The sequence below is a fragment of the Alexandromys fortis genome, unplaced genomic scaffold (assembly GCF_014885135.2).
Source record: "Alexandromys fortis isolate MF-2015 unplaced genomic scaffold, M_Fortis_MF-2015_v1.1 scaffold_109, whole genome shotgun sequence".
Lineage (NCBI taxonomy): Eukaryota > Metazoa > Chordata > Mammalia > Rodentia > Cricetidae > Alexandromys > Alexandromys fortis.
The window spans coordinates 2,351,404-2,367,325 of record NW_026068005.1 but is presented as its reverse complement, the minus strand read 5'-3'; the positions used below and the strand labels follow the sequence as shown (position 1 = coordinate 2,367,325).

General features: G+C 44.3%; 1 protein-coding gene across 5 annotated transcripts in view; it reads right to left on the bottom strand.

The window, feature by feature from the left end:
- The window catches only part of Nckap5 (NCK associated protein 5), an 820,785-nt gene that overhangs the window by 50,177 nt on the left and 754,686 nt on the right, over nt 1-15,922 (bottom strand). For all 5 annotated transcript variants that reach the window (XM_050161478.1, XM_050161479.1, XM_050161480.1 and 2 more), the window contains one exon: nt 11,553-11,686. In XM_050161478.1, the coding sequence (XP_050017435.1) occupies nt 11,553-11,686 (134 nt within the window). The remainder of the gene's footprint in view (nt 1-11,552; nt 11,687-15,922) is intronic.

Below are 15,922 nucleotides of genomic sequence, written 5' to 3'. Positions count from 1 at the left end.
CCCCTCCCCCAATCAAGTCCCCCTCCCTCGTCAGCCCAAAAAGCAATCAGGGTTCTCTGCCCTGTGGGAAGTCCAAGGACCACCCACCTCCATCCAGGTCTAGTAAGGTGAGCATCCACGAAACTGCCTAGGCTCCCACGAAACCAATAGGTCCAGTAGAATCAAAAACCCATTGCCATTGTTCTTGAGGTCTCAGTAGTCCTCCTTGTCCGCTATGTTCAGCGAGACCAGTTTTGACCCAGGCATTTTCAGACCCAGGCCAGCTGGCCTTGGTGAGTTCCTGATAGAACATCCCCATTGTCTCAGTGTATTGGTGCACCCCTCGCGGTCCTGAGTTCCTTGCTTGTGCTCTCTCTCCTTCTGCTGTGGGCTGAAATTCTATAGTCTACTGTCATATTTGAAATATGCCTTGGTGACAGGGCAAGATGGGTATTGTGTGGCAGAGAGGAGGAATGTTCAGAAAGGCGAGCATCTCCCATCAGAGATCATGCAGTCAATAACCAAAACAACCAAGGCTAGAGACCAGGTGTCCCTTTCAGACATGGGCATCACTGGCACACCACCAGATAGCTTGGGACTATTGATTCTAGAGTTCTAGAAAGGATCCTATTGTGTGAGACACTGAATAATGGCTGATCATTTTCTTGGTAAAACTTCTGGTTGCTGATTAGGAAGGAACCACCCCCTCCCCTAAGATAAGATAGATAAATATATAGTAAGTATATATTTCTAGGTTTGGGGCTAAAGAGGGGACAGGTGGACTGAGAGAATGTTTGAAGTAGTTTCTTCCCAGATTCTTAAAGTCTCAGAGTAAGGTACCCAGGACAACGTGAATATATCTGCCTTAATCTGTGATGTCTAGTACTGACAGGATCTATGAGACAAATCTCTGAACACATCTGTGGGGACTTTCTAGATTAGACTAACAGAGGTGGGGAAAATCCACTCTGAATGCGGATGGCAACAAACCATGGGCTGTGGTCTAGGCTGGAAAATAAAAGGAGAAAGTGAGATGACTCCAGCATTCATCTCCTGCTTCCTGACTGTGGATGTCACGTGAGCAGGCACCTCCGGCTCCTGCCATCACACCTCCTCTGCCGTGATGGTCTATGTCCCCTTGGAACTATAAGCCAAAGTAAATCCTTCCTTCTTTGAGTTGCTTTCCAGCTGTTTTGTCATAGCAATGAGACAAGTAACGAATGCACCTCCCTTCCAGCACCTCAAAGGCTTTCTGTGGCTTTCCCCTCTTACACACTACAATAACTCTAGAAACATCTTTCTTCATCTTTACTCTAATTGCCTGCCCCACTTCTTCAAGGAAGTGTCTCGTATAGATCTACCTGAGGGTTTCATTAGATTGTTATTAATCTTCTTTGTCTTAACCATTCAGTAGGAATACTTCTGGCAAGGGACTCTCTCCAAATGTCACTATGTACTTTAAAAGCCAAATATGAAACTCCATGTTCCCAAAGGAACCTCCAACACCTGTTGACAATGGTTCTTTTTCCCCTTCTTTTCCCATCTAATTGCAATTTACCTGCCTCGCTAGAGCACAGTAAGAATTAAACATCCCAGAGTCACTTTTAAGTCGGTGAAGGATTTCTGCGTCCTCGGGGTGCGTGTTCTGTAAGAGAGACAGAACTGCAATACTAATCAGAGACCTCACGGTCCTCATGCTCTGACAGCCTGTGCTCAGCTCAGCATCCTCCTAACTCCTGACAAAGCCACCAGGAACTGGTCAGTAGCCAAGTCTGCAAGTCTAGGAGGCTCAGGAGATGGCTTCATAGGCAAAGTGCTTGCCTAAAAAGAGGGAGGTCTTTAGTCTGGGTCCACAGACCCCTTGGAAAAGCCGGACATGACAGAGTACATCTGTATACTCAGTAGTCTCGCATGTAGATGAGATGCAGAGACATGAGCTTCCCTGAAAGAACATGGGTCAGCTAGCCTGGTGTACACATCAGAGGACAAGAAACCATGTCTAACAAGGAAGGAGGTGAGGCCTGACATCCCTACAACTTTGTCTACAAGCACACCATGGCAGGCATGCACCTACGCTCAAAGAGGAACATGCACACACATATCACACACATACACACACATACACACACACACACGATTTAAATTTTAATTTAAAAGATCCCTTTTGAAGGACACACATTGTAATGGCTGGACTTGCAGCTAGAACTGGCCTTAGTGCTCCTGCTGGGCATACAGAATGTGGCTGCTGTTATGCTCTGACTCAAACATTTGACAGCTTCTCTGACCTGGCGAACATTTCCAGTGCCCAAAGGTTAATCCACTGTTGGCTACTGCTTGTTACTCCTGATATCCACCCATTTGCTTTTTGCTGTTGGGGGCCATTTCATACAGTACAGCCTTGGAGCAACTCCAGATAGCAGCTCCTGGCCCCTTGGAGTAGTGACAACCCAAACATCTCCAGAAATTGCCATCTGTTTCCCACACAGGACACAACAGAGTGGCTTGACGACTGGGTATGAACACTCAATATATTATGTGGGTTAGAGAACTCTACAGGAAAAAGTCATCCTTGATTACATGAGTTGCATAAACAGTGGGGCTCCCAGGAGCCACACCTATAGCTCTCACCATTCCACGCTCACGCTGCTCCTCTTACAAGAAGTAGAGGGAAGCAAGTACATGTGTATAAACAAAGCCACACCCTTTCTTCCTTCCTTCTCCCTTTTTGATTTAATATTTTGAGTCACAGTGTATGAAAATTCAAGGGGCCAATCACTGGGGATGCTATGGTAATGACAGGGGTTAAGAACGCCCACCAAAGGGGACAAATTCTGGAGGGTTTGCATCTTTTCCCTCCAAAATGTCTCATTAGGGTTCCCAGGCTTGGCCTCCATCTCTTTCATCTCCCGCAGTCCAATTTAATTGAGTGATGTCCTCGCTACGGCATGCTGCTCTCTGGACAGGAGGGTAAACTCATTCTGTCCATCACCGCATTTGCTTTCTTAAGGGTCTGACGCTGCGCACGCTGCTCAAGTAATTAAATGCAGGTCATGTCGCAGCCTCCCCTCTCCAGCCTGTCTGAGGGCACAGTGGGTTCTTTCTGATAGCTAGTTCTTGACCACATGACTTTGGGAAGCCAGCTGGATTGCTTTTCTTTGTTTCATTATTGCGTGTGACACCTCAGGCCACCAGAAACATCAAACCTCAGCCAGCCACGGATTCAAAGTGAACAACTAAGAGGCAGTTGGCTTTCTGAAGGTCCCTAAATGGAGATCCTGGTTCTGCAGAGGCTCTCAGAGCAGACTGCGGGCTGCAGTCCTTGCCTCACATGAGCCAGGCTCCAGTTTCATGCAGGTGACAAAACCCTGCACACCAGTGCGTGTGCCCTTCCTGTTTGAGCTAAAGTGGACTGGTCAAAAATACAGCAACTGGGCAGGGGAGATGGTGTTTGGTAAAGAGCTTGCCTTGTGAGCATGAAGATTTGAGTTTAATCCTCAGGGTCTACAGTTAATATAAAGGTGTGGGTATGGGTGTGTGTGCTGGAGAGAGGTTCAGTGGTTAAGAGCGTGTTCTGTTTTTCTAGAGGATCCAAGTTTGATTCCCAACACCCATATCCGGTGCCTGACAACCATCCCTAACTCCAGCTCCAGGTGTATCCAATGCATCTAGTCTCTGGAAACACATGCACTAACATGTACACACCCCCACAGAGAAATACACAAATATGCATTATTAAAAAAAATAATAGTTAAAAAAATCAATGTGCTGCCGCATGTTTGTAATCTCAGCACAAGTGGAGGGAGACAGTGAGCTCCAGGGCTCGTCCTGTCTTCACCTTCACAGGACCGGAGTCCAACGCCCTGTCTAAGACACCTCTTATATCTAGTGTCCATTTTAAAGAACAGATCCGTCTGGGGAAATCTGGAGTGACTGTAATGAGTCTGGATTTTAGTTTAACCCAAATGCTGATTCTGCATATTACACAGATTCGTCATCTTTAAGTGATGCTCCAGATGAGCACTTTAAAATAGATGCAACTTTGTGTGAATTCTCTATAATACAGCAAAATCTGATAGCTCTATTAATAGGCAGCCTTTGGCCTTGGGAGGGCATGATTATGGCAGGTTTTTTAAAATTCATCATCTCTGCATAATTAGCTGTGAACCTCAAATATTCAAGCTGAAGAATGAACCGGGCGCCGGGGCCCTCATCGCTCAGCGTCCCTTTCAATATTGTCCCCCAGTCATCATTTCCTTGTGTTTTTCTAATTACTGCAAAACCAATTGTTTTTAACTCAGCTGCCCCAGCTCTTTGTAATTTGTTGGATGTAATTACCTTGAAGTAAAGAAAATGCACTTCTTATTCAGCAAACTGGAGCTTGATGAGGTGAGCACGGTCAGGTGGCCTGGAGAACCCAGTCCCAGAGCGGTGTTTGTTTCTCTTAACCACTGCATTCTGTGTACATGGGTTGTGAGAAGCAGGGGGTCCTCTTTCAAAGAAGCCCCGTATTGTGCTGATCTGTTGACACCAGTATGATCTGATTTGAAGATTTGCATGTGCATAGGGATGTGTTTGTTCACACGTGGGGTGCTTTTGCATGAAAGAACATGCACGCAAGAGCATGTAAGCCAGAGGTTAACCTCAGGCGTCATTCTACTGAAGCTGTCTACCCTACTCTTATGGACAGGGTCTCTCACTGGTTTGGAATGCATCAAGAAGCTGGGCTGATGAGTCAGGAATCCTGAGGGATCTGCCTGTCTCTGTCTTTCCAGCTCTGGACTATTAAATCATCATGTTTTTGTTTGCGTTTTTAAACAAGGGTTCTGGGTATTGAACTTGGACCCTCATAGTGGCATGGTAAGCACTTTACTGACTGAATCATTCCCCCGGTCCACAGTGCATCCAGTATAACATGGAAAAATGAAAAACAAACAACAATGTGGGGAGACAGAGCAAAAAAGCCAATGTATACTTTATGGCCCTTGTTAGAGAAGGAATGGATTAGATATTTCTTTCCAAAATGATATTTTAAAATTTTAATGTATTAGCAAGAACCCAGAAACAACCTAAATGCCCCTTGACCAAAGAATGGATAAGGAAAATGTGGTACATTTACACAATGGAGTACTACACAGCAGAAAAGAATGATGTCACCTTGAAGTTTGAGGGCAAATGGATGGATCTAGAAAACATCATATTGAGTGTGGTAACTCAGACCCAGAAAGACAAATATCATATGTACTCACTCATAAGTGGCTTTTAGATACAAAGCAAAGAAACCCAGCCAACAAATTCACAATCCCAGAGACCTTAGACAACAATGAGGACCCTAAGGAAGACATACATGGAGCTAATCTACATGGGAAATAGAAAAAGACAAGATCTCCTGAATAAATTGGGAGCATGGAGACCATGGGAAAGAGTGGAAGGGGAGTGGAGAGTAAGGGAGGAGAGCAGAAAAAAAATATAACTCAATGAAATCAATAAAAAATTAAAAAATTAATGTATGCATACAAATAATTTTTGAATTGACATTTATCCATGGGGATTAGAGAGCCAGCATACCCATTAAGAGCATTTGATGCTTTTACAGAGAATCTGGGCTTGGTACCTAACACCTACATAGGGACTCACAACCTTCCACCACTCAAGTTCTAATGGATTTGATATGTTCTTCTGGCCTCTGTGGGCAATGAATGCATGTAAAATACATCTACACATGAACTTAGTAGGTCACCATAGAAAAAAGTACAAAATAATTGTAAGAGGCAGAGGTTGGAGAGGTCTGGAGCATCAGCAATGCCTTCTGGACATGAACTTGAGTGGTTGTCTCTAGTCGATCATCCAGTCAACCTTCCAGCATGGAGTTGAAGAGGATTTGGGAATCCCGCACCTCTAATTGTAGAGCTTTGGACAGTTGATAGCTCCTGGAAAGGGGAGTGTGTTTTCTTTAAAGGTGTAGTCCCTGATAATTTAGCCATGCCCCAGTGGGTGGCCTGATACCCAGGCGTATATGGGTGGCACACATTGGAGAAACAGGTTACTGTTTAAAAAGACAGCAAGAAATTGTGTGGAGGGGCATAAAGAGGAGAGCTGTATCTGGGAGGAGGCTGGGATACATATGATCAAAAAACATTGTAAAAAGTCTCGAAGAATTAGCAAAATAAGTTTTAACCCTAAAATTCTGTTCTTAGACAATGTCACACAAGTACACAATACACCCTTTTTACATCCACCCTCTCCCATCTCCCTACCACCCTTGTATCCCCACAAACTCCTCTCCCATGCTCATGTCTATTCATTCTGTTTTGTGGCCCACTGACCAGGGGGCCATCTGAGTGACTATGGTCGGGAGCTAAAAGCTTTATTTTACCAGAATTAACTGAGAACGACATTACAAAGTGTATCTTAAAATCAGTATTAGCCATCATCAACAAACAGGGCTATGAGCCAGACATTTATTTAGTCAATAATCAAATTTTTATAGCATAGCAGACCTTGCACGAGGTCTTTTTCTGAGACACAACACTATCCCTTTCCAGAAGAAGCACAGAATCCCAAATACTTGGAGATTCCCGTTAAGTGAATTCAGCTTGGTGAAGCTTGAGCAATCAGTGTCGGGTTAGGGGTGCTTGATTTCCTCATCCATAAAACTGAGACAAAACATCTCTTTTACAAAGTTCTCATGAGGAATGAATGAGTAAAACTGAAGAAGCTGCTGGCCTTCCAAAGTAGACTTGCCAGTACCGATAGGTATACCAGGGTCTGTGGACTGGAATGCAAAGGAGCCCATTGCACGCTGTATTAACAGAGTGAAGGAATTCAAGGAGGAATAAACAGTATCTACATAGAAATGGAATGGGGGGAGGGAATTTACTTAACCCATGAGCCTCAGATAAACCCATCTTTATGCAAATGTGAGGATCCTTGCAAGAGTGTCCTACTATGATTCCCAGAGGGAAACCACTCAAGTGAGTGGATGGGCTAAAAAAAAAAGTCACATTTTCCTGGCAAATCCCCAGGGCAAAGCGGGAACTGGACTTCACCTTGCTCTTGCAAGTTTGTTTGGTTTTCCAAAAGCAGACTACTGCATGACCCAGCTATGCATGCCACTTCTGTGTATTTACCTGGAGGACATCAGCGTAGCACAGAGATGCATAGGTACCAGTGTCTGTTGTAATATGATTCGCTGTAGCTAAGTTACGGGATCAATCTAGGCGTCCAACAAAACAGGAATGGATACTGTGGTCTACACGCTTCATGGACTTTTTTCTTAGCCATAGAAAAGAAGGAAGTTATGACACTTGTAGAGAAATGGATGCATCTTGGGATAATTACACTCGGTAAATGAAGCTATTCTTAGAAAAACAAATGCCATGTATTTTGTCGTAATAGAAGTTCTCGGGTTTTACATAGAAATATAAAATTATGCATGTATATATGATGTGAAAGTGTCTAGGGAACAAAGGGCACTAACCAGAGGAGGAATGGTAAACAAGGGGAGGACAGGAGGAATATGCTCAGCATAAAATACACACATGCATGAAAGCCTGAAACTGCAGGAACTATTCACTTCGCCGTGGTATGATTGCCATACGACAGGTGTGTGTAGTTAGTATGTGCAGCCTGATGAGTTTGGGGACTCCTGGGAGACTGGACTTTGTAAATAACAAAGAAATACTAGAAAGCTTTAAGCAAAGGGATCATGTCATGGAATATTGCATTTGGGGGGAGGGTGCATTGGTGGCAACGTAGATAATGAACTGACTGGGGGAAGGGACAGGTAGAGGGTGAGGCAAAGGAGCCATGTAACCCAGATCATGACTGCGACTGTGCTAGGGGCAAACTAGGTAAATACCAGGCAGATCAGAGACATACGTGGCATCTTTGGGATGGCCAAAACTGGGTAAGACAAAAACCAATGACTAGCCAAGGACACTGTCAGAATCTCTAAAGCCATGGTGCATGGCATTCGTTGGAGAAGAGAAGCCTGGGGGAGGGCATCCCTCTATGGAGAATAAAGGAGATTCAGCTTGGATTTCTTTTCTCTAAGCTGGCAGGGCTGGTGCTATGACTTGAATATAGATTGTCCCTCAAATGCCCATGTGGTAATGGCCTGGTTCCCATCTGGGTGCTGTTGGGGCTTGTGGAAACATTCAAGAGGTGTTTCAAGACAAGGGAGGTTTAAAATCATTAGCATCACGCCTGGAAGAATCTGGATGGAAGAGCCATTTCCTTCCTTTTCCTTTCACATGAGGTGAGCAATCTTGCCCTACCCCACGCTTCCTGCCAGGTTGTACTTCTCTTCCATAGTGAACACCAAGGGAGGCAATTTATCAAGGACTAGACTTTTCTTCTTTGTAAGTTAATGGCAATGATGACTTTGGTCTTGGAATGAAATGTTTGGTTCTTTCATATTTTAGGCAAGTGCTTTCCTACTGAGTTATGTCCTAGCCATGGAACTTCAGTTTTGAGACAGGGTCTTAACTATGTTGCCCAGGCTGTGCTCTCCTTCTTGATCCCCTCAGCCCTGACCCCTGGAGTGGCTGGGATTGCAGGTGTGAGCCACCCTGTCTGGCTTCCTGGCTGGCTCTGCCATCATGCTGCAGAAACAGAGAGCTGACTAGCAGAAGTGCTGAGAATGGCGAGGGGTGGCCATATGGATGGGTCAGAAGCTTACCTGCAGTGTATATTGAGTTCTTTTATTAGTATGTACTACTTAATATAATATAATATAATATAATATAATATAATAGGTTTCATCATGGCATTTTCATACACACACACACACACTGATATATATAGTGCTTTGACCATATTCACCCCATTACCCTCTATTGCCCCCTCTGACCCCTGCTGATCCTTTTACTCTTCCCAACAAGTTCCCTTTCTACTAGCATCTCCCCCACCCCCATCTACTGATTTAATGAGGGTTTCTTACATGTGTCTGAGTCGTGTTTCTTAGGGATGCCTGGCTCGGGGGATGTTTGCAGGAACATGTGTGAGGCCTTATCTACAGGAGTATTACTGGTAGGTTCTTCCTGGAATGGGCACCTTACCATTGGCCACCCCACTTAAGAGAATGTTTCCCCTTTCTCCAACAACTATTAACTTCCTCCAGGTCATCAGACAGGGTGGGGCTGCGTGACCGCGTGACCACCTCCCCTCCTCCATGATGGAATTTTGACATGCCCACTCTTATGTTTGCCTTTTGTATGTAATCACAGCTATTGGGGATTCGAGAACATATCATTTGCTTTTAAGCAACTCAGACACAGGGGGTGCAGCAGTTAAGACCCTCTTCCCCTGGTCTTTGTATACAGAGGCGGGGCTTTCCTGCTGTCCCTCTATAGTCCTTCCCTCAGCTTACAGGAAGCCACTGGCTTGCCATCTTTCCTACCTCCTCTGTGCCTGCAGTCATTGGTGCCCAGTGTGGGGAAACAATACTTTTCTTCCCAGCTGGCAAATTAGAGTGGGTAGCTCCGTGGAAACAAAGTCACAAAATGACTTCTTTGCTCTCTCCCTCTCCAGGCCACCCACTCAGCCCCTGAATCTGTGGGCAGACTCTGTTAACAAGTGGACTCTTAACATTTCTCCATCAAGCTAAAGAAACCCAGCTTTGAAAGAAAAGATGCGGGTTTACTTGGGTGCTTTATGAGCAGGGAGGCAGGGCTCTAGGGAGGGGGAGGAGGTATGTTTTGTCGCATTTAACAGGATGCAAAGGAGCAAGCTGACAGGCTGGGCATGTGGCTCCGTTGGTGGCTTGTACCACTATGAACAGCAAGGCTTGTGAAGTTCAACCTCCCTAGCTAGCTTTCTTTGTGAAGCAGGGTTGACAATAGAAAAATCATTCTCCCTCAGTACTTATAAATACATATATTCTTACATATATAAATACAAGCTGCTCAGTCTGTATAATGTTACTTATATGTATGTGTTTTCGAATATTAAAATGGACACACACTATATATATATATATTTAAGAGCAATTAAAGAGAATGAGGCCATGATTTGAAAGAGAGTAAGGGAGTATACATGGGGAGGTTTTAGAGAGAAGAAAGAGGGAGGGAATGATGAATTACAATCTCAAAAAATATTAAAAAGCAGGTTATTCAGGGCTGGGGATGTAACCCAGCTCGTAGAGTGCTTGGTTAGTGCGCACAAAGCCTTGGGTTCTATCCCCAGTGCCATGTGAACCAGGTGTGGTGGTGCACACCCGTAATCCCAGCACTCAGGAAGTAGAGGCAGTAGGAGAAAGAGTTCAGGTCATCCTTAACTATATAATGAATTCAAGGTTGATATGGGCTACATGAAATCTGTCAATTAGCATTTCTTCACAGGTGAACTCTTAACACACTGTGGTCTGCTGTCTTCTTTTATCTGAATCCACGCAGGGTTACCAGAAACAACTTAATGATACAATGGAGAATCATGGGCCTGTGTGTCCAGTTTGCAGAACATCTAAGAATCTCTCATTGATCTGAATCCCATTGCTTTGTTACTTGCATCTTAGGAGTTATGAGAAAATCGGTCATGTGGTCCAATCACACAGAACCTTGGGAGGAAAAGAACACTACTTGTCCCGCTTAACACTTCCTTTCAGTCCCCAAGTGGAAGATGGTCTTTAAGAAGTAAGCGATTACTGACTGTATAATCTTCTAATTTAATATTCATTCTGAGCTGAGGCTGAGACATAGGTGAAAGTTTCTATGTTGTTATGAACTGGTTGTGGATTGGCTCCTATATGACTATGCCCCCAGTTGGTATTTTGATGGGTGAGCTGGTTAGTTTTAACTGAATTTGACAACACATGATTACATGAGAGAGAGTCTCCATGAGGACAGGGGTTATTTAGAACAAGCTTGCCTGTGGGCATGTCTGTGGAAGAATGCCTTAATTGTGAATTTGATATAGGAAGACTCAGTTTATTGTGGTAGCAGCATTCCCTAGGCGGGGGATCCTGAACAGTGTAAGAGAGGAGATGCAGGGAGTCGGGATGCAGAACTTCATTCTCTCAGCTCTTGACTGCAGATATGCTAATGCTTTAAGTTCCTGCCTCCACTTCCTTGCAATCATGGTCTATGAACTGGAAATGTAGGTCAATGAAACCCTTTCCTCCCAAAGTTGCTTTTGGTCAAAGAAAGTGAAATGAAAACATAACAGGAGGCTATGGAGTGTTTCAGGTGGAGCCTGGATGACAGAGGTGGCTCACAGGGGCCCTGTGTGGACATCTGAAGATGCAGCCCAGCTCTGGTTTCAGCCCAGTTCTGTCTGCCTCCCAGCTGCCACCAGGCAAAGAAGTTGTAGCTGTAGCTTCTGTTGCCTTAAAAAGGAACCATTCTGCTCTGCCCCCCCTACTCCCGGGGACTGAAATCCCTGGAAATGCAGCCGAAATGAACCGATTCTCCCTTCTATTATATCTGCCAGGTATTTTACCACAGAGACGAGAAAAGTAACCGATACAGACTTGGCAAACCAATGCAAAATTTGATTTAAAATTAAATCAATCTCTATAGGGTCCAAGGAGCTCAGCGTTTGCAATCAGGGCAGACAGGCAGATGGCACCCCCTCACCTGGGTCTCGGTGGCAGCATCTTCACCCCACCCTGAAAGGGGCTCCCTTGCCACTGCCTCCTCCGCATAGTCGAACGATGAGGCAGGCTGCGTCTTTGACTCTGCTTCATTCTGCTTTTGGAAGCTGGTTTTTCCTAAGTGAAGAAAGGCACATTAAATAAAAAAACAGACTTTCACCAACCTTTGGCAAACTTAGGAAGGAGGAGGGGAGACATTTCAAAATAATATGAAGGTCTAAATACAGGGAAGGTTGGGTCTCTTGACGTTCTGCTCCCTATTTGAGTCTGCGTTGCCCAAATATTTGCATAACTGTGTATATACATCTACGGAGGAGGCCTGCAGCATACTGCCCTGGGACCAGACATCTTTCTAAACAGGTTGAGGTTTTCCATATTAAAAAAGGCCCAGCAAGCAAGCTGTTAGGAAACAGTAAGGCTATCTTTCAAATCATGAAATATGAACATGTTTTGGAGGCTGCTGTGGTTTGAATGTGCAATGGTTCCCACAGGCTCATGCATCTGGACACTTGGTCCCCAGCTGGTAGTGCTGTTGCAGAAGGGCATGGAACCTTTCTAAGGGCTGGACCCCACTGGAGGAAGTGGGTCACTAGGAAGAGGCCTGGATGCGTCATAGGCTGACCCCACTGTTCTCTTGTTTTCTGAGTGTGGATGCCATGTGACCAGCCTGCCTCTTGCTCCTGTTGCCATGGCTTCCCTCCCAGCTGTTGTACCTTCCCCACCGTGAGAGGTTATAGATCCTCAGAACTGTGAGCCACTGTAAACCCTTTCTCTCTTAGGTTGTTTTTGTCTGGGTACTGTACCACAGCAATGAGAAGAGAACTCGCTCAGAGGACTAATACTAGATCCATCCCAGGTTTCCAGGAAGAGGATCTGAGTTTTCAGCCTTTCCCAAACATCACTGAGTAGAGGATCCTTGTTTTCCTTTGCTGTTTTCTTTTTTTAATGTATGTGTGTGTGTGCTGAGCATATTTTTTTTGTACATTACTGTCAGCCTTTTCTAGCTTCTTCTCACTCCTGTTAGTTCCCTTTGTGTCCCACACCGTTTTTCTTCTACTTTCACCACACACACACACACACACACACACACACACGCACATACACACACACGCGCATGCACACATGCATGTACACACACATGTGCACATACACACACATGCACAAACAATTTTATGAATCTACATGAAAATCAGAAGAGACATATGCTATTTGCCTTTCTGAGATGGGCGTCACTCTCTTAGTAAGCTTATCCACAGCTGCATGCATCTTCCTGCAAATGACATGATTTTGTTCTTCACTGTAAGTGAATAAATTTCCGTTGTGTATCAAAGCCACATTTTCCTAATCCATTCTGCTGCTGATGGATACCTAGGCTGGTTCCATAAGTTAGCACTTGTGACCAGTGCTGCAGTGAGAATGGATGTACAAGGCACTCTGAGATGTCTTGTTTCAGAGTCCTTTGGAGAAATATGCAGGACTGGAATCACAGGGTCCTATGGAAGACTGACTAGGCTTTTGAGGGATCTCTGCACTGACTTCCACAGTAACTGTGTTTACATTCCCACTGGCAATGCATAAGGGTTCCCTTCAGTCCACTTCTTCGATAGCATTTGTTGCTGCTTGTTTTCTTAATAACCCTTATTCCAATGGTGGTAGGATAGGATTTTAATGTGTTTTGATTTATAATCTTCTGAGGGCTAGTAACGATGTCACCCTTCTCATGTGTTTGTTGTTGAAGCTGAAGGATCCTAACGGGGACCCCCTTCTTAGAATGATGAAGGAAGGTGTTTTGCAAGTTACTGTCTTATTGTGGCATATATGTGTATAGATACAGAGAGAGAGACACACAGATAGATGTAGATCTGGAACACCCAATGAAAACGTGCACAAGAAGCATGAAAGCAATTTTCAGGAGAACAATGCGACCAGAAATAAATATTAAGCAAACTGTGCCAATCTCAGAAAGACAAATACTGTATGTTTTCTATCATGCATGTAGTTCTTATATTTTATATCGCTACACAAAGTCATGTATTACAGATGACATAAAAATAGAAGGGAAAGTATGTAGGGGGACAAAGGGAACTGGTAGAAGAGAGAAGTACAAGGAAAGAGGGTGGAGGGAATATGAAGAAGAGCAGGCACAACATATAATATACACCTGTATGAAAACTGTAAAAAAGAAGTTAAGACTCCTCCCTATGTATCAATAGGACATGCCGCCCAGCCCTCCCTGCAGTCTGCTTAGGTGAGAAGATAAGACAGCTATGCTTTTATCGACATTGTGAGACGTGCTCACATGCCTCCAGGCTTGAAATGGGGACAAGAAAAAGGCCGTGTTCAATTGTGGAAATCACACAGGAAGTGGCTCTTGGAAAGAAAGGAAGTGGAACCCCATTTTCCTTTTGTTCCCCAAACTTCTGCACTGCATAATTTTTTCCCCAACAACTGGTCACCGAGAAACATATCAGAAAGCACCCCTGCTTCCGTGGGTGTCACGGAAGGCGACTTCAGGGTGGGTGACCCTAAGATGGCCTCCTGTCTGCTCACCTCACTGTGCCCCATGCAGTATCTTTTTACAAACTCTTTGTGACAATTTAATTAAGACGCAAGCCTTGGGATTTGGATGCCGCAAATGTAAGTGGCAAGATCAGAACAATCTCCTTCCTGTCCCCTTCTTATGAAGCAATTCAAAGCTTGTGGTTTCTATTCAATTTGTTATAATGACAGTGTTTAATCATGGAGTCTACTCGGCAGCCCGCTGCCGAATTGAGGTCACACATGCGACTATTCAGGCATAGAGCACATAATCTATAACTAAGATTTCGCCCCTGAAGCTCGGGAGGCTGTGCCATTAATTAACACTGCACTTATTTCAAAAATAATATGCGTTATGGCCTTTAAAAATGTAACCTTGCCTGGGAAGGAGCACAATTCCTGATGAGGCCCCTTGGCCATTGCTATCTCTGTGTGAAGAATTTAGTCACGGGAACAGCCTGATACATCCATTCAAACATGTTTAATTAACGGCCTTCTCTTCTAAATGCTCAGAAACCTAGAATATAACCTTCATATGTGGCTCCTCTCTGATCCTGTAGCCATAAGGAAAGCACTGTTTCAGAGTTCTGGTTCATGTGCTTCTCCCCGTCTTGTCAGAGCCACAACCACACATGGTAAGAATTATTGGGCATCATCCAGGTCCGCAATAAATATTTTTAATCGAGGGAACAATGAAAAAAACTTTGACCCTTAGCTTGGCCTTGCCTCTCCTCATAAAAGCTTCTTTCCATTGATTGCAGGCAGGTCTCAATGGGAAGGCCAGCCACTTTCCTCTGCAGTCAACACACAATCTGCTGCTGATCAATCAAACCAAGTCTTTATAGTTCAGCAGCGTGTAAATGTACATTAACAAGATAGAACTATGTCAAGAGACTTACAGTTTCTGCTTAGCGGGCACACAACGTTCCACTTACGTCAATGTGTTGGGGGCTAACTTGTTCTATATTCAATATATACTCTTTAAAAAGATTTCTTTTATTTTTAATTATGTGTCAAGATGTGTTTCTGGGCAGGCATGTGTACTTGAGTGCAGTACCCACAGGGGCCCTGGATTCCCTAGAGTTACAGGCTGTTTTGAGCTGCTCAATGACGGTTCTGAGAACTAAACTCAGGACCTCTTCAAGAGCAGTCCACATCCTGAACGGCTGAACCATATCTCCAACCCCTATATTCAATAAGTCCTACTTGGAGGTTATTTAAAGATAAAATCCCATGAATATATATTGCATGTTTTTGTTTCTTCAGTTTACGAGACATCTATTGGTGTGCTGTTTCCTCTTATGAATGCCCACCCTTGGCCGTAATACTAAAAGTTGATAATGTCATTTTGTTAATTAGTGCATGTGTGTATGTTTATGAATGTGTACATGTGTGTGTCTGCTGTGCATGTGTGTGTGTCTGCATGTTTGTGCTATGCTGGGTGGAGAACAGACAGAAACTTGGGGTGTTGTTTTTCAGGTTTCTTGTATAGAATCTCCCACTATCTTGGCGTTTGTTGATCTGTCGAGACTTGCTGGTCAGCAAACCCTAGGACTGGTCTTCCTCTAACTCTCCAGCACTGAGATGACAGATTTTTATGCCTTTTTTACATGGGTTCTAGTAGCTGAACTAGAATTCTTGCATTTGCAAACTTAACTACTTTCCCCACCGAACCATCTCCCCAGCCCCTGGTAAGGTCTTGTGTGTGCTGCCCCACATTTTGGCTGAGGGTGTGCAGAGATATCCTGCTGGGTGGTTTCACACATTCATCAGCAAACATGCTATTATGATGTGAACAATTTCACTGGACAGTAG